This window comes from Trichosurus vulpecula, chromosome 2 (genome assembly GCF_011100635.1).
Source record: "Trichosurus vulpecula isolate mTriVul1 chromosome 2, mTriVul1.pri, whole genome shotgun sequence".
NCBI classification, from domain to species: Eukaryota; Metazoa; Chordata; class Mammalia; order Diprotodontia; family Phalangeridae; genus Trichosurus; species Trichosurus vulpecula.
In genome coordinates, this window is record NC_050574.1 from 321,523,566 (window position 1) to 321,548,808 (window position 25,243).

At 34.3% G+C, this 25,243-nt stretch overlaps 1 protein-coding gene across 1 annotated transcript in view; it reads right to left on the minus strand.

Annotated features, from left to right (window-relative positions):
* ARMC8 (armadillo repeat containing 8) overlaps positions 1-25,243 on the minus strand; it is a 129,855-nt gene that overhangs the window by 81,502 nt on the left and 23,110 nt on the right. The window contains exons 3-5 of the mRNA XM_036744695.1: positions 3,984-4,055; positions 1,867-2,009; positions 1,663-1,760 (exon numbers count right to left, since the gene is read on the minus strand). Coding sequence (XP_036600590.1) covers positions 1,663-1,760; positions 1,867-2,009; positions 3,984-4,055 — 313 coding nt within the window. The remainder of the gene's footprint in view (positions 1-1,662; positions 1,761-1,866; positions 2,010-3,983; positions 4,056-25,243) is intronic.

Consider the following 25,243-nt stretch of genomic DNA (forward strand, 5'->3'; position numbering starts at 1 on the left):
CCCTCTTGATCAGATTTTTAGGCCTCTAGGTAAGTATGTTTTTATCAGACTGTTAAATATACTCTATAACTGGCCACCATCCCTGTGTTATTAAGCTATAGTACAGAAATCCAAATCCCACTGTCAGATACAATTTGTTATTAATTTCCTAAATCAGCCTTTTTCTTTTGACTTCCCCTATGCTCAATCAGCATTAATAACAAAAACAACATTTATACTCATAAAGTATTAAGTTTTTTTTCTCAGAACTTCATAATTCTTATCAATACCTTCCAGATTCTTTTTGATGGTATCCATTTTTCCCTTGGGAATAACTGGAAATAGGTAACAGCCATGAGACAGTAAAACATTCCATGGCTTAACTAAGTTTGACAAATATCCCTCACCAAGAAATTATCAACCACAATTACTTGTGTCTTTTTCCTCCGACTCTTCCTGGATTGTCTCTCACTTCATTATACTTATGGACTGAAGCTCAAGGAAATGTGTCATCCTTGGTACATAGTCTGATGTCCCACTCTACAGAGAGAGCCTCAAATCTATTTAGTTCCAAATACTGACAGGCCATCCTTCCTTTCCTTCTCTCTTTGTCACAATCTCCTACCCGCCCCCCCAACTTTCTGGGATTGTCAAAAAGTTCTTTCTTCCTCTTCATATACCTTTTCTTATTTCCTCCTTGAAGCATTTCTTCCATTCATCTTTGCAACATTTCATTATTCCTGATATCCTAGAAGACAGATTGTATTCCTTTAGCCCTTTCACTCTTTAAAAATATAGGGCATTTTGTGCATAAGCAGATGTTACTTGGTACTGGAAGAAAGAAAAACACAGCATACTCTGCAGGTCAGTGCAAAATTTTCTTTGCCTGTAACATTTGCTTGAATAGAGATCTGCATACCTGTCTTCTTTCTGGCAGTTCTTTTAGTTAACCTTTGTGGTCACTGCTGTGACAAATTGCCTGCTTACCATATTTGCTGCACTCAGACTCTGGGGGCTCCAAATAAGACTTCAAGGCAGACTTGCCCCCTTTTCTAGTCATCCAAATCCAAAGTCCTTTAGCCTAGTGTTTAAGACCCTCTATAATCTGGATAATTTTTTCCTTTCCTGTCTTAGCATTCATTAGTTTCCTACATAAACCCTTCATTGAACCAAACTTAATTTACTCACTGTCCTGAGAATAGATATTGCACATTTCTTTCTGAGCCAGTTAAGTGGTTTAATTGCCTAAAATATCCTTCCCTTTTTTCCACCTAAGACTTAATTATCATTCAAAGACCAGCTTATTTCCACATTCTCTGTAAAGTCTGCCTTAGCCCACAGCAATATGAACTCTTTTAGTACTTCCATATCTCATTTAAACCTAATCACAAATTGATTTGTGTTAGTTTTTTGTGCCTATACATTTTAACTCCCCTGATTATAGTATAAGCTCCTTGAGGACAGGCATTATATCCTGAATACCCCTCACAGCATCCAGCAGCATTAAGTACATAGCAGATGCTCAACAAATATTTGGGACTGAGAAATTCTGTGTAGCTATGAGGAAATGCATCTTTTTGTTAGATACTGAGTTAGCTATATAAAATAATGGAGGACTTTAAAACTCTAAAGCGTGATTTAATTTATGCTGGTAGAATAGGTTTTCATCTTCATAAAACTTACTGTATAAAGTAGCTCCTCTGGGGTGACTGGGCTGGTAAAAATGGTACGAAGGCATCTAAGGCAAGCTTCAATGAATTTCAAATCTTGTGATAGTAATCCTGTTAATAAAAAATTAGTTCAGTTTTAAGATGAATTTACTGCATTAAAAACAGAAAGGTATACTAAAATATGCTACATTAAAATTAAATTTCAAGCTTTACATACCTTGCAGCAAGGCAGGAATAATATGGCAGTCCAGGAGAGACTTGACATTGTTTTCAGTACCCATAGCAAGACTTCCCAACACCACTGCACATTCAGTTTTTAGCTCTGTGCTTGAAGTTTCTTGCTGAAGCAGATATAAAAGTCTAAAAAAAAAATTTTAAAAATCTAAAAGACAAAACTTGAAGAACATGAAACATATTACTTAACATAGTTATGGAAAGGTGAACAATTTATGAATAAACAAGCGATAGAGAGTATTGGGAGGTATAAAATGGACAATTTCAACTACATTAAATTAAAACTTTTTATACAAATAAAACCAATGTAGCCAAAATCAGAACGAAAGCAGAAAAGTGGGGAAAAGTTGTTTAACAGACAGTTTCTCAGATAAAGGTCTCATATCTCAAATATATAAGGAACTTTGCTAAATCTATAAGAAAACAAATCATTCTCTAATTGATAAATGGTCAAAGGATATGAACAGGCAGTTTTTCAATGGAGAAATCAAAACCATGTAAAGTCATATGAAAAAATGCTCTAAATCATTTTTGACTAGAGAAATTCACCACTTATCAGATTGGCTAAAATGATCGAAGAGGAAAGTGACAAATGTTGGAGGGGACATAGAAAAATTGGGACACTAAATCACTGTTAGTGGAACTGTGAACTAATCCAATTATTTTGGAGAGCTATTTGGAATTATGCCCAAAGGGTTATAAAACTGCCTATACCCTTTGACCCAGCAATACCATGATTAGTTCTGTTTCCCAAAATGATTAGGGAGAATGGAAAAGAAGCTCTATGTCCTAAAATATTAATAGCAGCTCTCTTTGTGGCGGCAAAGAACTAGAAATTGTGGGGATGCCTGTCAAATGGGGAAAGGCTAAACAGGCTGCGTTATATGATCATGATGGAAAACTACTGTGCTATAAGAAATGATGAAATCAACAATTTTAGAAAAACATGGAAAGACTTGCATGAAATAACAGAGTGAAACAAGCGGAAACAAGAGAATGTAGTATACAGTAACAGCAATATTGTTTTAAGAACAACTTGGAGCGACCAAGTCATTTTGACTATTATAAATACTCTAACTACAAAGGATCTATGAAGGAAAATGTCATCTGCATCAAGAGGAAGAACTGATAAATAGAAGTATGTTTTGTATGGTTTTACATATATACACATTTGTATCTAATGACAGTCATCTCTATGGTGGGGGAGGGGAGGGGGAAAAGTTACATAATAACTTTATTATATATTTAAAAGGAAAAGCAAGTTGTGTATAATAGATTTGCAGTTTCACGAGCAATCCTTTGTTTTTATTCTATTATGGAAATGCTTGATTTCTTAAGTTCGGAATAAAAAATAAATATAAACAAATAAAATTAAAAACTAAGAACTAAAACATAAGACTGGCTCCTTTGAGATTCAAATTAAGGTTCCCCTTTTTCCCTACAGTATTGCATTTATGTAAAAACCATTCCTCTAGGGAGAAGTGCTACTGACATATGTCACTCTACAAAGTAAAATAGTACCAAATTCTCTCCAAATTGAAAATCTTAATTTTAATGAATGATTCTAATATACAATAACTTTCAACTTTTTGGTCTTCCCATTCAAATAAACCATAAAGTCTATTTAAAAATGTAATTCTAAAAAGCAAAATTCACAGTATAATCATTAATAAAGTATAATTCTTATAAATTCCAAAAATGATATTTGAGTCCATATAGTTACTGCTCCCAATTAGAGCAGAAAGTGCTAGGATTCTAGGGATTAGGCAGAAAATAACAGTGTTATTACAATGTATAGACAAGTTGCTTCAATTTTTGCTTATTTATATAGGATACTCTCTTACTGCTAAAGCAATAATTTTGCTAAATTTCCGGTGTGAGAGGAATTAAATAAAATACTCTCTAAATATCCCAATTCTGTGGTACTTTAGTTTTTAGAGGCATTTTCTTTATGTACCTCCAAATATCATTTAATAAAATGAAGAGTCTCTTTTAGGAATTTTTTTTTAAAAAAAGGAAAAAATAATTCTTAGGTTGGAAAGGTACACAATCGGAATGTATTACAAATGGCCAAAACAAAAGCATTCACAAAAAACATACCTTGGAACTGCTCCTAAAACAATGAGGTTGGCTTTCTGTTTGTTGTTTCCAATTACAGCATTTTTCATGTCTCTAAATTTAAAAAGGGAAAGAGTGAATTATGTTGAAATATCAGAGAAACGGTTCTACTTGTAGATAATTCCTAAAGCAGCATCATGTGCTAGTCAAAGCTTAATTAAAAAAAAAAATCCTATCCCATAGCCAGAAAAAGTATTATCTTTGGCTAAGTGACTTAACAGAGAGGATGGGGAGGTAGTGTAGACCAGTGCTTCTTAAACTGCGGGTTACACAGTTTAAGAAGCACTGAAGGGGTCATAAGGGGAAAAAGTTTAAGAAGCCCTGGTGCAGACAATCCCACATAAATCTACTACTAAGACAAGGAAAAAAAACTAAAAGCACATGTCATAATGTGCTAGTAGTATAATCTTTAGTCTACTAAAGATAGTCATTCTATCTATCTATCCATCTGTCCATCTATCTGTCTGTCCATCCATCTATCTATGTATCTGTATATCTACCTATCCATCTATGTATCTATGTATCTATCTTTCTATATATATAAACCATAAAGCACTTTAAAAAGATATAACAGATAATTTTAGTCAACGGACCTCTGATTATTAATATCAAGTGAGACATGAAAACAGGGAGATATACACATGCTAAATGTCTTCCTTCCCCTGGTATGCAAGACACCCATATGGTGGGGTCTTTCAGATACTATTTGTGAATGATATTGTTTTGATAACAACAAACTCCAGAATACCACAAAAAACTTCCTAAATGAACTCAATAAAAATACAAAAGAGTTCAACATAGTCATCAATACAGGGGAAATGAAAAAAAAAATTCCTTTTGTCAACATTATGATATACAGGTACGTGGACAACTCAAAATATGTATCTTAAATAGACACTGTAGATGGATGTTGAAATGGGTCCAAAATGTAATAGGACAATAGGCTTCTACTTTTGAAAAATTGTGCAGTGCTTTTAAAAGGGAAAGAATAGTCAAATAAGACAAGACTATTCTGCACCCACCAGAAAACATAGAACAGAATAGAACGTGTTCCAAAAAGCAATGGAGCTCAGGATGCAATCCATTCAAAAAAAAAAATAAAAAGGGATAATAAACAAGGAAACTACATTATGCTCAAAGTAATCTTAGACAATAAACTAATATTAGTAATAGACTTATACATCCCAAGTGCCTTACTATCCAAATTCATAAAGGAAATATTAAGTAAAAGATGACATAGACAATAACACAATGGTGATAGGAGATTTCAATATCTCTCAGTTTTGGATAAGACTAACAAAAAGATAAGCAAAAGGGAAAATAGGGAACTTATAATGAAACTAGGGCTAAAAGATTTATGGCATCTTCTGAAAGAGACTGGAAAAGAATGTGCATATTTCACAGCACCATGTGGAACTTTGTAAACAGTGGCCATGTATTAAGATACAGAAATACTGCAAAAAAAATGTAAAAAGGCAGAAATAGACAATAATACAATAAAATAATCACTGGTTCAAGGACCATAAACAGAAGACATAGAAAAATGAAGACTTAAGAATAAATTATTAAATGGCCAGTGGGTCAATAAATATATGATAGAAACAATTAATAATTATAAGAAAAAAATTATAATTAAGAGATAACATATCAAAATTTCTGGACTGTAGCTAAAGCTGTCCTTAGTGGAAAAATCATATATGCTTACAAATATATATTAATAACAACAAAAAGAATGATTAATGAATTGAATATGGATTTTTAAAAATTAGAAAGCCAACAAATCAATTGAAAATAAGCAAGAAGAAATATTAAAAACCAGAAAACAGATAAATTGGAAAAAACCTTTAAAAATGGTAAATAAAACTAAAAGCTGGTTCTTATGAAAAGAATAATAAAAATGATAAACCTTTAGCTTCTCTGCATAAAAAGAGAGCAGAAAATCATAAGCAAGGTAAAATCATAACAAAATCAGAAGAAATAAAAACAATCAAAACATGTTAATAAGACTGAGAACGCAAAAAATAGAGGAATATCTCTTTATGTATTTATTTCATGTTTTGTTTTTTCCCAGTTACATGTAAAAACAATTTTTAATATTAATTTTTTAAAACTTTGAGTTCCAAATTCTCTTCCCCCTCTTCCCTCCCTCCTCATTGTGAAGGCAAGCAATTTCATATAGGTTATACACATAGTCATGCAAAATATATTTTCATATTAGTCATCTTGTGAAAGAAAACAGACAAAAGTTCAAGAAAAATAAAGTTTAAAAAGTATGCTTCAACCTGCATTCAGACAGTATTCTTTTTCTGGAGATGAATAGCATTTTTCATCATTAAGTCCTTCAGAGTTGTCTTGGACTACTGTATTACTGAGAATAGCTAAGTCATTTGCAGCTGATCATCTCACAATATTGCTGCTACTTTGTATATGTAATATTAATTAAATTGGTACTTTTTTACTTTCAGCACTCATTTAATCAAGTGCCCCTGAAGAGTTTGGCCTTTGTTTCCTTGATCAAATTAGGAGTCCTTGATGACCTCCTTGCCTCAAAGGAAAGCCTAGCTTACATGGGTCTGAGTGACATGGTTGTAACATCAGAGGCTTTTAGACCACATGGGTTTAAGTTGCATTTTTGTGATGCTTTTAGGTCATGTGGGTGAGTCGCATGTATGACTCACCTTTGACCCTGAACAAGACATATAAAGCCAGAGGTTAGCGTGTTTCCTTGGGGGCTCTGAGCCACAGGAGGAGTGGCTTGTGACTCTGGGCCAGCTGTTGTTATAAGCTCCGTGGGCTCGTGAACCAGATGTTGATGGTTTCTTGGTAACTATGAATTATGATCTGGTCTGTTTATATTGTGTATGTTTGTAACTCGTTTGTATTTGCTCTGAAGTTCAGGTTGCTGGCTTTTCCTCCTGAACTGAGTTTATATGTATAAGTTGGATTAAAGTAAGATTGTTAACCCCTTAATGTTACTTTCCTTAGAAAACAGATCAAAAGAACCTGTGCTGGCAGCGTTCTTGTTGTTGGGCTTGTGTTGGTCTTTCACCCCCACAACAGCTGCTAGTCAAAATGTTGCAACAGTATACAGTGCATTTCATTTTGCATCAGCCCATGGAAACCCTTTCTGGGTTTTTCTGAGAGCATCCTGGTCATCATTTCTTATAGTACAATAATATTCCATCATAATCTAACACTACAACTTCTTCAGCCATTCCCCAATTGACAGGCATCCTCTCAATTTCTAATTCTTTGCCACCAAAAAAAGAGCTGGTGTAAATATCTTTTGTACACATAGTTCCCTTTCCTTTTTATTTATCTATTTGGGATACAGACCTAGTAGTGGTGCTGCTGGATCAAAGGGCATGCATAGTTTTTTTAGCCCTTTGAACATAGTTCCAAATTGTTCTCCAGAATGGTTGGATCAGTTCACAACTCCACCAACAATGCATCAGTGTTTCAATTTTCCCACATCCCCTCCAACATTTGTCATTTTCCTTTTCTGTCATACTGGCCAAACTGACAGAGGTAGGTTGATACCTCAGAGTTGTTTTAATTTGCATTTCTGTAACCAATAGTGATTTAAAGCATTTTTTTTCACATGATCATAGATAGCTTTGATTACTTTCTCTGAAAATTGACTGTTTTCTATGTTTGAGAAATTTATCAGAGAAACTCACTGTAAAATTTTTTTTTTACTGTAAGGATTACCAACTATGTATTTCCCTCCATCCTACTCTCTCTCTTTCCTTTTACTCTGTCCACTCTCAAGTTTTACTTCTGACTTTTATCTCCCCCGAATTGCCCTCCCTTCTCTTAGCTCCACTCCACCCTTCTCTTATCCCCTTCCCCTCCTACTTTCCTGTGTGGTAAGATAGATTTCTACACCCAATTCAGTGTATCTATTATTCCTCTTTGAGCCAATTACAATTAGAGTAAGGTTCATGTGCTTCCTTCTCTCCCCCACCCCCGCCCATTTTCCCCCTACACTGTAAAATCTCTTTCAGGCCTCTCCTACATTAGATATTTTATCACTTTCTAGCTTTCCCTATCCCCTTCTCTCAGTGCATACTTCTCTCTTATCCCTTAAATTTTTTTTTGATTGTCACACCATCACATTCAACTCACACCTAAAAAGTTATAAATATCATTTTACCAAGTAGAAATATAAACGGTTTAACCTTATCAAACCCCTTATGATTTTCTTTCCTGTTTACTTCTGAATCTTGTATTCGAAAGTCTAATTTTGTATACAGCTCCAGTCTTCATCAGGAATATCTGAAAGTCCTCTATTTCACTGAACATCCATTTTTACCCCTGAAGGATTATACTCATTTTTGTTGGGTAGGCAATTTTTGGTTGTAATTCTAGCACTTTTACCCTCTGGAATATCATATTCCAAGCCCTCTAAGCATTTAATGTGGAACCTGTTAAATATTGCGTTATTCCGACTGTGGATCCATGATACTTGAATTGCTTCTTTTTGGCTGCTTGCAGTATTTTTTTCTTTGACCTGGGAGTTTGGGAATTTGGTTATAATATTCTTGGGAGTTTTCATTTGGGGATCTCTTTCAGGAGGTGATTAGTAGATTCTTTTAATTTCTATTTTACCCTCTGCAACTAGAATATCAGGGCGGTTTTCCTTGATAATTTCTTTAAAGATATCTAGCCTTTTTTTTGTCATAATTTTCAGGAAGTCCAATAATTCTTATATTATTTCTCCTGGATCTATTTTCTGGGTCGGTTGTTTTCCCAAAGAGATATTTCACATTTTCTTCTACTTTTTTAATTCTTTTGATTCTGTCTGATTTTCTCAATATCTCACAAAGTCATTAGCTTCCATTTGCCCAATACTAACTTTTAAGGAATTATTTTCTTCAGTGAGCTTTTGTACCTCCTTTTCCATTTGGTCAATTCTACTTTTTAAGGAGTTCTTCAGTGAATTTTTATATATCTTTTTCCATCTGGTCAATTCTGCTTTTCAAGACATTTTTCCCTTCATTGGATTTTTGGGTCTCTTTTACCATTTGGCCTATTCTTATTTTCTTCAGTATTTTTTTTTTGTGTGTGTGTATGTCTCCTTTACCAAGCTGTTGACTTTTTTCATGGTTTTCCTGCACCACCCTCATTTCTCTTCCCATTTTTCTCCTCTACCTCTCCTACTTGACTTTTAAAATCCTTTTTGAGCTCTTCCATGGCCTGAGACTAATTCATATTATTCTTTGAGGCTTTGAATGCAGGAGTTTTGACCTTGTTGTCTTCTTTTGAGTGTGTGTTTTCATCTGTCTTATCACCATAGTAACTTTCTATCATCAGAATTTTTTTCTGTTGTTTGCTCACTTTACAACCTATTTCTTGACTTTGAACTATATGCTAAAGTGGGGCTCTGCTTCCCAAGTGGAGGGGGCACTGTCCCAAGTTTCAGGTTTTTGCACAGCTCTTTTCAGAGGTAATTCTGGGGACCTGTATGTTTTTGGTTGTTTCAAGGTCGTTTGATCTAGGGAGAGGTGTGTTTACTACTCTCCTGTACTGTGCACTGGTTTTTGAGTAACAACCAGCACTCTTTTCAACTCTAGAACTGTGACCAGGGTCCCTGCTCCCCTGTGGCAGCAAGCTCTGCTATGCTAGTGCTCCTCCTCACACTGGGATTAAGACCCAAGAATGTCACTCAGATCCAAGTATAGGCAATGCAACAGAGTCCTGTCCCTGGGGCCACCAAAGGGACCCCAGTAATCCCCTTCTGATCCACTGCTAGATCCTCTTATCATCTGTAGACTGAGAGGTCTAGAAACTGCCACTACTGCCATTGACTCAGTCAACCAGAGGCCTGCTGGTTTGCTGGGGCCAAGTCTGTGCTGGCATGGCCTACACTGGATTGCACTCCACTCTCACCCTGGCCCAATGGACCTTTCCTGCCAACCTTCTAAGTTGTCTTGGGCTGGAAAATTGTTTCACTCCATCTTTTTTATGGGTTCTGCCACACTAGAATTTGTTTAGAGTCATTATTTAAAGGCATTTAAAGGAGTTTAGGGGAGAGCTCAGGTGAGTCCCTGACTTTACTCCATCTTGGCTCTACCTCTATAAGCTTTTTTTCTTTAATTTTTCCTTTTCTTTTTTGTAATGAACTTAATTATCAACAAACAACTGTGCCAATACATTGTGCCAATATATATCCTGGTGTATGTAAGGACTTTTTTCTTATTGATGGCTTCCTTGAGGCTTCTCAGTAATGGAGTCTCTGGGTGAAAATGAATATTATAGTCATTTTATTTGCAAAATTCAAAATGTCTTTCCAAAATGGTTGTGCCATTTCACAGCTCTACCAGAACGTATTAGTGTGGCTATCATTCTCTAATCCCTACAACATTAACTAATATAATTTTTTTGGTTATCTTTGCCAATTTGCAGAGCATGAGGTGAAACATTAGGATTGTTTTCATTTGCATTTCTCTTATTAGTGATTTGGAACATTATTTCATGTGGTTGTGAATATTTTACGTATCTTTTGAGACCTGTTTGTTCATATCTTTATCAGCTGAGGAAATGGCTATTACATATTACAGTTACAATACTTATAAAAGTTATTATAAAAAAGTTTATATTTATATAGTTATAGTATTTATCACATGTTCATTTATTAAAACAAAGATAATTACTACAATCAATGGGACAAGGAAAAAGACTTAAAATTGGGGGGAGGCATATTTTAAAATTTCTACTAAGAGTATTAAAGCAGAAATCTGAATCTGTAGGACAAAGAATCAGTAAATAGGTTAAATTTTCCCTTCAAATGCCTTTATTCATAAATTGAAAATATTTACCAAACTTTTAATGAAATCATCCTAAAGCCAACGTCACCTAAAGACTAAAAAAAGTAGAGAAAACTAAAATTTCTAAAGTTTTACTTTGATCTAATACATAAAGAAATATTTATATAAAAAATTCTTGACTATAATCCTTTCATTCTGAATCTCCTTTACCTGAACTAGCAAGAAATTGAACTGGGTGCCAGTGTTTGAAATATGAAGATAAACTAGAGCACTGGATTTTGGAATTAGAGGACTTTGACTCAAATGACGGCTCTGCTACTTCTGATCTTTCCTGACACTGAAAGAGTCACTTATACTCTTATCTCTACCCCCTCAAACAATAAAGGAGAGAAAAAAAGTTACCTTAGACATCGTTCCCTTTCTTGAAGGGGTTACCAGACTTTGGGACTACTGTAAATAGAGTTTACTTTGATCACAACATCATAGATCTAGAACTAGAAGAAACCTCGAGATGGATTATCTAGTCCAACTTGCTCTTTTGACAGAAAATTAAGGTACTGAGAAGCTGTGACTAGACCAAGATCATACAGATAATAAGTGGCAGAGAGCCAAAATTCAAAGCCAGGTCCTCTGACTCTAAATTCAACATTCTTTCCACTGCATTCTGCTTTCAGCAAAGCACTTAAGAAAATTTCTCATGCTATCACCATATGTATAAGAGAGAGTGATGTGAGTTAGATACTAGTACAGTTAAGTTGATTCAGAACTGGTTAAATGACCAAACCTGAAAGATAGTCACAACTGGGTGTATTCACTTGGAGGGAGGTTTCTAGTGGAGTGGTGTCTAGGATTTAGTATTTACTTTATCAAATGGTCAAAAAGCACAGATGACACACTTGTAAATGTGTAGGTAACATAAAGCTAGGAAAGAACGTTAACATACTGGGAAAACAGTCAAGATCTAAAGAGATATAATAAGGTAAAATGGAAGGAAGGAAGGGAGGGAGAGAGGAGGGTGGAAGAGAGATTTAATAAGTATAAATGTAAAGTCTTACACTTCACTTTTGAAAAATCAATTCTAAAAGTGTAAGATGGGGATAAGTCAGATATCTGAATGAAAAATGTCTGCAAATGTTAGTGAGCTACAAATTCAACATGTGCCAACAGTGTAGCATATCAGCCAAAAAAAAAAAAAACCTAATGTGACCAATCAGACACATAGTATCAAAAACTTGTTGGTGAGGTTCATTGTAATTTTATTCTTTATAGTATCGTTGATCAAACTTATAGCAGCAAAGGTGATAGAGCTGGGCGTGGTCCTGTTTCCTTGGTCATTAGTAATAAACAATGCCAACCGCAGGTCCTTCAGACATGGTTGCTGAAGTACTTGGTTGTTGCCAACTGAGGCAAGGGCCGTACTGCAGTGAGACACCTATCTTATTTCTGAAAACTTTCACTGTCTTAAGACAATGACCAACAAAACAGGAGAAAAACGCAATATTCCTACCTTACTAAATACAGCAACTTCCTCTGGAATGAAAAACCATATTTAACAGACCTACAAAGTTTCATGGCCCTTGAAACAGGTGTAAAATGACTTATATACTCATCAAGTTTACATAATTATGTCAAATCATCCTTTTGAAGAATGTAAAATCTAAGTACACTAAACCTTCTGCTATATAGCATGCTCAGGAAACGGGGTATTCTGGTTAATCAAATATTCTGATGAGTAATTATCACATACAAGGATCCTATGCTCCTTTAGGAACATCAGTTATAATAAAAAAAACATTGAGTACCTATTATACATGCATGAAATGAAGTGAATTCAACATTCTTATGATTATTAATTATTAATATTCAACAGATATGGAGAGGTACCAGGTAATGTAATTAAGAAAATGTAAGATAACAAAGAATTGGCTATAGCAACTGTCACATTCACTGTCTTCCTGAAGCATTTTATAACTCCCAAAGGGAACTAACAAAATGAATCAATCAATAATCATTTATCAAGCACTTAAGAGGTGCCAGGCATCAATAGTTTTCTTATTAAATATTGGTTCTAAAATCTTGGATTTCAACTATTATCTCTAGACCAGAGGTGTCAAATACACCTTACAACACTCCCAAGTGACAAGAGTACCAGATTTAATATCAATGGAAGATAGTTTAAAAAATAAATGTAAATACAATAAAACAGAGTAAATGAGGGCCTATATGAACATAATCACGAAAGGCTTTTCACCCAAATAAAGTCAGATCTAAATAAATGGGAAAACATCAGTTGCTCGTGGTTAGGCCAAGCTAATATAATAAAAATGACAATTTTATCTAAATTAATTTACTTTTTCAGTGCCATACCAATCGAACTACCAAAAAATTATTTTACAGAGCTGGATAAAATAATAACAAAATTCATCTGGAAGACCATGAGGTCTAGAATATCTAGGGAATTAATGAAAAGAAATGCTAGGGAAGGTAGCCTAGCCATACCAGATATTAAACTGTACTATAAAGCAGCAGTCATCAAAACTACTTGGTACTGGCTAAGAAACAGAGTGGTGGATCAGTGGAATAGGTTAGTTACACAAGATGCAGTAGTCAACGACTATGGCAACCTACTCTTTGATAAACCCAAAGAATCCAGCTTCTGGGCTAAGAATTCACTATTTCACAAAAACTGCTGGGAAAATTGAAAAATGGTAGGACAGAAACTGGGCATGGAACAATATCTTACACTGTAACCAAAATAAAGTCAAAATGAGTACATGATTTAGGAATAAAGTCTGATACTATAAGCAATTTGGGAGAGCAAGGAAGACTTTACCTATCAGATTTATGGGAAAGGAAAGAATTCATGACCCAACAAGAGATAGAGAGCATTACAAAATGCAAAATGGATAATTTTGATTATGTTAAATTGAAAAGTTTTTGTATAAAAAAAAGGGCAATGCAACAAAGATTAGGAGGGAAGCAGAAAATTGGGAGGAAAATCTTTACAACCAGTGTCTCTGATAAAGGCCTCATTTCTAAAATATACAGGGAACTGAGCCAAATTTATAGGAATACAAGTCATTCCCCAATTGAGAAATGGTCAAAGGATATGAACAGTCAGTTTTCAGAGGAAGAAATTAAAGATATCTATAGGTATATGAAAAAATGCTCTAAATCACTATTGATTAGAGAAATGCAAATCAAAACAACTCTTAAGTACCATATCTCTCCTGTCAGATTGGCTAACATAACAAAACAGGAAGATGATAAATGCTGGAGAGCAATTTGGAACTATGCCCAAAGGGCTATAAAAATGTGCATACCCTTTGGCCCAGCAATAGCGCTTCTAGGGCTGTATCCCAAAGAGATCACACAAATGGGACACAGACCCATATGTACAAAACTATTTATATCAGCTCTTTTTGTGGCAGCAAAGAATTGGAAATCAAGGGGATGCCCATCAAGTGGGGAATGGATAAACAAGTTGTGGTATATGAAGGTAATGGAATACTACTGTGCTATAAGAAATGGGGAAGATATGGACTTCATGATAACCTGGAAAGACCTTCATGATATAATGCTGAGTGAGCGGAGCAGAACCAGGAGAACACTGTACACAAGCACAGATATACTGATTCTGTGATGACTAACTTTGATAGACTTCGCTCTTCTTAACAATACAAGGTTCAAAGACAACTCCAAAGGACTCATGATGGAAAGAGCTATCGATATCCAGAGAAAGAACTACGGAGTCTGAATGCAGATTGAGGCAAACTATTTGCTCTTTTTTTTTCTTTTTTGGGGGGTTTTGTTTCTTCTTTCTCATGATTCCTTCCATTGGTCATAATTCTTCTTTACAACTTGACTATTGTGTAAATAAGTTTAATGCGAAGGTATACATAGAAGAAATATTGGATTCCATGCCATCTTGGTGGGGGAAAGGAGGGAGGGGAGGGAGGGGAAGAAAATCTGGAACCCAAAAACATGCAGAACTGAGTGTTTTAAAAATAAAAAAAACTTAATTAAAAAAACATAGTAAATGTTAATAAGTGACCTTCAGATCTCCTTATATATGATTTAGTGGCCCCCTTTTCAACTTGAGTTTAATGCCAATGTTGTAGAAATTTTCAAAGTCAAATGTTTAACTGAACATTGCCTAGAAGTCTAATCATCAAATTAAAATAACTTTTGGAGAATTCAGTCTACAAATTTTCATACTTTTTCCCATCCTTCTAACTTACAAAGTTTGAGGAATGATTGTTCACAATTTAGTAAGAAGAATAGCTATCCATGATATTCAAAGGTTATACCCTACACCAACACCTAAATATATGATGAATTGAAGTTTGGCTTGACTGTTCCTGACAACTTTTAATCATGACCATCAACCTGAATTCTATCTCAGGAAATGAGACCAAGACTTCCTTCACTCAATGTATCATAAAGTCATTCTATTTATCATTATATTTATCTTGCATGACATTTTCATAGAAGATTAATTTGAGAAAAAAATAAGGAAAAATGAATTTTCTTATTTCCAAACATCCTAGAGGTAAAGTGAATTAAAACAAATTCTTTAATCTTAACAAATTATGATACAAATATTATGGAGAGCAAGGAAGAGAATCCACATCATTACCTAGTCTTACTATTTACTACGAAAGGTAAATATCACCACTCACTTAGTTGTCCATGTTTAAAACACTATTATTGTCTCCTTTCTACCCCGCCTCTCATATCCAAATCAGTTACCTTGTCCTAGAAATTCTACTACAATACCTCTGTCATTCATCCATTCCCGTCTATTCCCACAGGCACTATCAAAATAACTACCTTTATTCACACTTACCTTGATTACTCCAATAGCCTAACAGGTCTTCTGTCACTCTCCTTTCCTCCAAGGAAACCATCCTTCCTAACATCTGCCAGCCCACTTCCTTATGCAGTGATCTACTGATAACATTCTTATGCTCAAAAGAGTTTAACAACTACCCACATTTCCTACATAGTAAAACTCAAACTTCTTTGACTTATATTCAAGGTGCTCCACAGTCTGGTACTGCCTTATCTTTTCATTCTTATTTCACATGCTGCCCCTGTCCACATATTATATACTCAGCATGACAGGCTACTTGCCTTCCACCTTCCCACCTCATTCTTGAGTGCTTTGGCTCATGTTGTTTCCTATTGTCTGGAATATCCTTTATCCTTGCTGAATTTTTACTTATCCTTTAAATACTACCTCCTCAAGTTCCTCAAGGTAGTCTTCCCTAAGGCCTTAGATAGCACTTGGCTTATATCTCTTCTATACACATACACTATTTTATCTTAGAATTACCTCTGTGTATTCCAATTCCAAATTCCAATATTAAACTATATTAATTTATGAGGGCAGGGGCAATGTCTTTGTTCCCTAGTACCTAATAGTGTGCTCTCCATACAACAGGCACTTAATGTTGAACTTCACTGCTGTACAAAGTCAATCCTAGAGTATAAGTTGAAATGCTAATATATTCTGAAGAGTCTTTAGAGAATGAGGTGTTGTGAACAAGTAGTTTTAGGATAATAGAGGATTAACTCTCTAAGCACCCATACTATGAAAAGGGAGTACAACGAACCCAATTTAAATGTTTCAACACTACTCAGGCCATCATTATGAACATCAATTACTATGCTGTGGTAATGATGTAGCTACAGATACAAATACCAGTTCATATGGCATATGACCCAGGACTGAAAGGGCATTTTAAAGAAGATAACCTGAGGCTTACCAATTTTAACAAATCTCTGCTGTCATTTTGCTTTTGAGTCATTTGCCTTTCTCAAAAAAGTGCCATGAAGAATGTGTAGCTATCAGACTCCAGGGAGCATAAGAAAGCTTTTCTTCTACAGAGTTTATTATTGGATCAAGAAGTAAAGCAGACTTCTTATAGGCTTTATTGTTCTCCAAAAAATCTTTCTGATTGTTACGACCAGTGCCATTGACTTGCCAATAACATTCAAAAACTCATCTATTATTTCTAACATAATGTGCATGTCAATCTTCCAGTCAGCTTCAACCTCATCTTTATTTTCACTTAGAGACTTAAGTTTTCTGAAGGAATATGAAGGATGGGTATTCATCATTATTCTAGGTATCTGTACAAGTATGCTGTAAGAAGGCCTTACTACATATGTCTCCAAACAAGATACAAGGCCGTAATTTTCTCCAAACTCTCCTGGATTATAGGCATTTAACAGCATTCTAGGTATGAGCAATATAAAAATAGCATAACTAATGTCACAGTGAGATTGAAAGTTCTGCATGATACCTGTGAGATGGATAACTTTATTATGCAACCTCTTCTGAAATAAAATTTCATATTCTGAATTACTGCTTTACCCCTAAATTAAATCTACAAGGTGACATTGGCGGATAGAAGTCAGGTTTAAAAAAATCATTAAAGAGTATATTATAACTAACAAAACAATAGCTTTGCTAACCTCATATAACCTTTTAACTCTGAAATGTTCCTTTGCTATAGATACAAAAATGGAACCACCAAAAAAATTATTTATCCATTCATGTGTTTACTTGTGTCACAGCCCTCTGCATGGCAATGTTGAATGTTTGGAGAAATTAAATTTTTGAAGTTTTACATTATGGGAGCCTATTATGCTCACAAAAGTCAACTTCCTATAGTCTACTTAAACCTTAACACAATGAATGCACAGATACCCAAAGAAGAATTTAGTAACCACAGTTAAAGTAAAATGATTTTAATAACAATTTAAAACACTTCTGGGGATGCACTTTTTGAAATTAACTATCTGAAAAAGCTATTCTATTACTATGGTTTACTAATTGATCTTCATCAATTACTTTTTTTTTTCTCTTTATTTATTTTTAGTTTACCACACATGGTTCTACATAGTTTTGAGTTCCAGTTTTTCTCCCCTCCCTTCCCCCTCCTTCCCCAAGACGGCATGAAGTCTCATATAACTGTCATGTATAACTTCGCATTGAATTAATTTATGCTCTAGTCTACTCTTTTAATTCTTTATCTTACTTTGACACACCAGAACCACCTGTTTAGTAACACACACCTGGTCCAGTTATCAGAGGTACTGGTACTGTAAGAAGCTTACTATCTTCTCAATTAACAATGGACCATGGATAAAGGCATTTTGATCTCTTCAAAGACAATCACTTACATAAAACATGATATGTGGCTTACTTTAAGCCTCCCAGGTGGGACAGTGCTCAGTAACTTTACTATATACTCAGAACCTGGAAAAAAGTTTTCTCTCCCTACACACACACACACACACACACACACACACACTCACGATGTATACACACACACACATTTTTTCATCTTTGAAGTCAGGGAAATTTTTTTAAAATGATTTTTAATCCTCCTCCTAAAAAGGTGTCACTAAACGGATATTAGGAAGAAGATAAAAATCACAAGAAAACATCCATCCCTATAGAAAATGATGTCCTTTATACCTAGCTCTGTTTTGCTACTTGTACACAGACTGCTATACAGACTACAATACACTACTACATTATGGCTGAGATTGCATTCATTACATTAATGGATGGCTACCTCCTTGTTCAAAATTATTCTGCCTACAATAGACCACTGTTTACTTATGTGCTTCAAACAAACACAGAAAGAAGTTAACTCTATAAAATTACAAAGGCAATAAGTCTTTGAGGTCTGTTATTTCCAGACTCTACTAGCAAATAGGTTACTATAAGAGAAACAAATACACAATTTGAAAACTGCAACTAAGTATCCCTTATTCACACTAGGATTCTTTCAAGACTTGTGAAATAATAACTTCCACTAGATAGAAGTTTTTGATCATTTAGGAATCTCTTAAGCTTGGGTACATAATGTCAATCTAAGGCCTAATATGACCTATTCAAAAAATATTCATAAAGTTTGTTTGGACTCAAATAATAACAAACTTGACATTTCAGCCCCACAATAATTTTTAATTAACATGAAATTTCAAAGATATCTTTATATTTACTTTCCTCTTAAACAAAAGGTTTAAACAAAAAAGTTCCTTTAAATTGCAAATTATAACTAATATTTAAATCATTTTAAAAAGTGTATACTAAATTTAACAGAGTAGTAATAATAAAAACCCTGCCTGTCTGTATCTACTTATGAACTTCTTGCTGCTCTCTTCTGTGTATTTTTTAAATGTTTCATTGATGCTTTTTTTCTCATCACTTACTACTCGCCCATTCTCCCTACCTATAACTCTACCCCAACCCATAAATAAAAGTCTTACCTTTTAATAAGTATAGTCAAGTAAAATACATTTAGACATACACCTTACCTTAAAATATACTTATCACTCTTTATCACTTACAACCAGAAATCAATCACTTCTCTGCCAAGTTTTCATCATCAGTCTTTGTGGAGTCAGCATCAGTCATTAATTCTGTATACTGCCGTAGCGATTATAATTCTAGTTCTACTTTCTTCACTCTGCATATTTCATACCAGTGTTCCCAGGTTTCTCTGAATGCTTTCATCAATTCTTAAGGCACAATAATATTCTATTACATTCATATTACGTCATTTGCCCAGCCAAATAATGGTCACCTACTTTGCTATAACAAAAAAAAAGTGTTCCTCTAAATGTTTTTATACATATGAGTAATTTCCCTCTGGTTGGTGATATCACTGAAGTATATATCATGTCTATATTGCTAGAGGAAAGAGTATACCCAGTTTTGTGAATTTTGGGGCAGAGTTCCAAACTACTTTCCAAGAAAGACTAGACCAATTCACAATTCTACCAATTTTACCAATCTGATGAGTGAGGTGAGTTGGAATCAGAGTGGTTTTAAAGTGCATTTCTCCATTAGTGATTTGGAGAAATTTTTCATGTGGATATAGATAGCTTGGATTTCTTCCCTTGAGACCTGCCTGTTCAATTTAGGGAAAGTTCTTATTTATGAATAAAGCATTTTACTAAATGCTTACTATGAACAAAGCACTATGCTAAGTGCTAGGAATACAAAAAGAAAAATAAGACAGTAAGTAAAGTATATATCTAGGAAATAAAACTTTTATCAGAAAAATTTGCTGCAAGAATTGTCTTCCCTGTTAACTACTTCCCTTCTAATCATAGCTACATTGGCGTGTTTTTTGTGCAAAAGCTTTTTAATTATATATAATCAAAACTTTTACCTTCTGTGATATTCTCTATTGCTTATTTGTTCATGAACTCTTCCCCCATCCACAGATCCAAGAGGACATTTCTTCCTTGGTCCACTATTTTGTTAATGATGTGAACATTTATCTGAGGCAGCTAAGGTGGCACAGTGGATAGTGCTGGACCTGGAGTCAGGAAGATCTGAGTTCAGAGCCAGCCTCAGACACTAACTGTGCAACCCTGGGCAAGTCACTTAACCTCTGCCTAAGTTTCCTCACCTGTAAAATGGGGGCAATGATAGCACCTACCTCCCAGAGTTGTGAGGGTCAAATGAGATAATATTGGTAAAGTACTTTGAAAACTTGAAGGCACAATTTATAAAAAAAAATTCTAGCTATCATCGTCATCATCGTCATGAATACATTTATAGCTAAACTTGGTATACGGTGTGAGAGGTTGGTTTAAACCTAATTTCTAATAGATTATCTTCAAGTTTTTGGTCATTTGACCAATGAGTGCTTACTCCAATAATTAGGATCTTTGTGCTCGATGAACATTAGGCTACAAAGTTCATTTACCCTGAATATTGCTGAACTAATCTGTTTCACTGGCTTCTCTATTTTAAAAAATGTACTTAGTTTCGATGGTTGTTTTATAGTACAGTTTGAGATCTGGCATTGCCTCCTTCTTTCCAATTTTTAAACTATTTTTCATTATTTCCCTTGAGATTCCTGACCTTTTATTCCTCATCTGAATTTTGTTATTATTTTGTCTAGTTCAGTACGATAACCCTTTGTAGTATGATTGGTATAACACTAAATCCATAAATCAACCTAGGTAATATCACGATTTTTATTATGTTAGCATACCCCAACTATGAGCAATTTATCTTTCCAATTATTTAAGTTTTATACTTGTAAAGAGTATTTTATAATTGGAAAGCAGTCTGGAATAAATGAGTTTTAGACCAACATCTTATACTACTGAATAAATAAATTTGGGGTAATGTTGTTTTTATTATATTGGCTCAACCTACCTGCTACAAATTGAAGTAGAACCAGGAAAATAATATATACAATGACTAAAACAAGATAAATCGACTGAAAAACAAAACACTGGAAATTGTATGCTACAAAATCATAATGGTTAGCCTCAAAGAAGATATGAGAAACTACCTCCCCCTTCCCCATGCCTTTTCAAAGGTGGAGAACCATGGGATTCAAATATTGCAAATAACATCAGACTTTTTTGATATGTTGGTTACTTTACAGAACTTTTAAAAAATTTCTTCCTCTCTTTTTATTTATCATAGCAACAGTTCTCTGAGAGCATATGGGGAAAAGTATATAGTAGAAAATGTGATATAAAAAAGATATCAATTAAAATTTATATATTTTTAAAAGTGTTTTATAATTGTAGTCCTATAATTACTCTGTGCATCTTGGTAAGTAGGCTGCCAGATATTTATACATTCAGTAGTTATTATGAATGGAATTTCATTTTATATCTGTTCTTGCTGAGTTTTTGTTGGTAATATACAGAAAAGCTGATAATTTCTTTGGGTTTGTTTTATAGCCTGCTATTTAAGTTAAGTTACTATTTTAACTAATTTTTTAATTGAATCTCTCATGTTCTTTAAGCAAATGATTTCATCATCTATAAAAAGCAATAATTTTGCTTCTTCTTTGTCTATGTTCATTCTCTTAATTTCTTTATCTTGCTTACTACAATAGTACTTCTAGAAAAATATCAAATAACAATAGTGACCACAGACATTCTTGTTTTACTTGCAATTTTAAATTTTTAAATAAAATTTCTGATTTTATATTATTTGAATTGCTAGAAGCACTGAATTTACAACCCCAAATCATCTATATTTAACTTTAGAATATGTTTAGAAATTTACATTTGAACGTGCCTATTAATTTTAAGAACATACTTCAAATAAGATAATAAGGGCAGACTGTAAATATGTAATTGAGGAAGAATTGGGAAACTGAAGTTGCCTTATCTTGTTCTACTCCTTCCTTCCTGTAGGCCAAATTATTCTGAGAAATAACAGCTATTCTCTGTCTCACAATAACAACATTTTAAAGTTTACAAAGCATTTAGCTTGCTACCCTCAAGTAAGTAATGACATTTTACAGATAAATAAACCAAGGCTCTAAGAAGTTCAGAGACTTGGTCAAACACAGCTAGTAAGTGTCAGACCTAGGATTTAAACATCAGTGTCCAGAAAAAATCCTGTACTTTTTATACTACACCATATTTCCTCCACATAATCAGTCAGTCAGTAAGCACTTATTTAAGTACTGTTATGTGCCAGGCACTATGCTAAGCTCTGGGAGTAGAAAGAAAGAAGAGAGTCCTTGCCTTAGAGGATCCCACAATCTAATGGGAGAAACAACAAGCAAACAAATATGTACTAAGAAAATATATAAAGGATAAATAGGAAATAGCTAACAGTCAGAAGTCACTAAAATTAAAGGGGACTGGGAAAGGTTTTCTGTAGAAGGTAGGATTTTAACTAGAGCTTGAAAGAAGCCGAGGAAGCCAGGAGGAAGAGATAAAGATGGAAGTCATTCCAGGCACAAGGGCAGCCAAAAAAAAAAATACCCAGAACTGAGAGAGAGAGAGAGAGAAAGAGAGTGTCTTCTTTGTGGAATAGCCAGCAGGCATGTACGTGGTGGGTGGGACTGGTGGGGAAAGAGGGGATGTAAGAAGACTGGAAAGGTAGGAGGGGTCTAGGCCTTTGAATGCTGAACAGAGGATTTTATACTTGATCCCAAAGGTGAAAGGGAATCACTAGAGTTTATTGAGTATGGCAGTGACAGTCAGACTAGAACTTTAAGAAAATCACTTTGGTGGCTGAATAGAGGATGGACTGAAGTAAAACTGCCTTTTCTTAGAACTTTCTTGAGCAGATAAAATAGGTTTCAAAGGGCATCCAGACAGAATGTAGACAAGAGAACAAAAAATAGAGAGGATATTAAATATTAACAAAGCAAGTACAATACAGCTCAACTAACTGGAATATTCTGGGAATTAAAGGTTTGGGTTAACAGTCTAACAAGAAAATTGTTTTAGTTCAAATTTTTATGACTGAAAATTTCTCTAAAATATATTAAGACCCTTTTTTTCTTATTACTATGCACGACATAATGAACACATTCAGTCTTTCTATGATAATTAAGAATTTCATAGTTCTCCAATGAGTCATTATTATAAACATCAATGACAATGACAGTTCAGTAATAACAGTAATTCACATTTATATGGCACTTTCCTTTTGCAATTCACTTTCCTTACAACTCTGCGAAGCAGACAGCCAAAGCTTTATTACTCCTACTTTACAGACAGTAAATCAAAGGTTAGTGGTTTCTCCAAGGTCTTTAAACTAGGTAGAGCTAGGACTCCAAAGGAAGACTCTCAATTCCAAAGCTCTTCCCACTATGTCTACTATGCTGCCTCTCCCAAAGACATGTCCTGAAATAGCATTTATTTAAATCAACAAAGACTTGGAAAAAAAATTCATTAACTGAGGGTTCTGAGTTGAGTTCTGATTAAGTGAAATTTGTCTGTAGCTTAACATAATAATAGATACTACCAAAACTAGAAAGCTTTTTTATGGAGAGTAGCCAGGGTCTAGGTTCCTTCCCATCCTGCCAAGGACCAAGACCACATTCTTCTACAATCCATTTGATAATTTTCCCTCACACAGAGAAGAGAACTGTGTCTCCAACTCAGCTGGGAGGATTATGATAGACAGACTTCTGACTACTGAAAGTAAGTTTTATAATCCATCCTAAATGATCTTTATAAATATTAATATTTAATTATCTAACAATTAGATATCATATACTACATTATCATGCAATGTTATGTATTCATATATTACATATATAAGTAACATATGCCTATATTAAATTTGTTGGCATTCACAAAGCTGTTAGTCTATTTCAACTTCCCTTTGTGGTTCAATTTTTGTTACATAGACTCCTAAAATCTCATCACTCTACCTTTTTTTCCTTTACCTTTAAATATCTTTTCCTTTATCTTTCAATCCAGGATATAAGTAATTCTGTATTAGTTATATCATGCACCACAAAACAAAAAGGTTTTCTATTAATCACTTTTTCCACCTATACCATTCCAGTTGTTTTGTTTTCTCCAATACTACATTTAGCCAATTATAAAACAAATAACATTTTTATAGAAAACAAAAGTTTGTCAATACAAGTTGCCTCAAATTTCTGAAATATTTATATACTCCCATTCAAGACAAGGCTTTTGTTAAATGAACAAAGTCAATATTTAGTTGAATAGGCACCGGATTTAGAGCATTCCCTAATTTTTTCTGTTGTCACTGAGAGTAAATGTAGGCAGAAATGACTCAGGAATCCATGTAGAGGGGTCAGCTGGGGATTTGTTTGGGTCAAGCTACCTATTAGGAGTAGAGAGGATAATTATAAAAGAAAAGCCAAAAGCTTCACTTGGGAGTCAGGGCAATGGTCAGAATTTATTTTCAAGATTAAAAAAGATGTAAATTGTGTGCACATCATCTAGCTATAAAACAATACTAGTCCCTGGCAAACTTACAGAAGAAACATTTAAAATTAGTCTCCTCTCATCCTTTCTTCCACTCTATCCTAGTATGCTCTTTGACCCCAAAGTAACCTGAAAGTAACCAGTGATCTCCAAGTGCCCAAAGATGTCCAAAGTTTGCAAGAAGCACACCCCTGAGACCTAGGCTTTTCTGGCAATGGACCGCAAGCTACAAAATGACCTTTCTCTTAAACTCAATTAACAAATGTTTGTTGGACATATGATACCATCAACTACTAGCATAATACCTTGTGGGTTACTGGAAACAAAAACAACAATGAAAGAGTCTCAGTCTTGAAAAGAAATTTTTATTTAAAAGTATGGATACATATGAACATACACATAATGAGAGTAGAAGGTAATTTTAAGAAAAGCTATCACAGTCAAGGAAGACTTACTTCACAGAAGACAGACTGCTAAGCTAAGCCTTGAAAAACAACAAGGACTTTAATAGGCAGGACTGAGGGGAGTTCATTACAGGCATGAGAAACAGTGGTAGTGGGAGAAAACAGCATAGTGGGAGATGGTAGGTTAGGGAACAGTAGTATGCTTTGGATGGAACAAATTGTATATAAGGGAATCACATGACAAAGCTGGAAAGGAAGATAGAAACCAAACTGTGGATGGCCTTAAATCCCAGGCTTGGAAGTTTGTATTTTATCTTTAGAGGTGATAGGTTAGGATAGGTTAGGAGTTTAACAT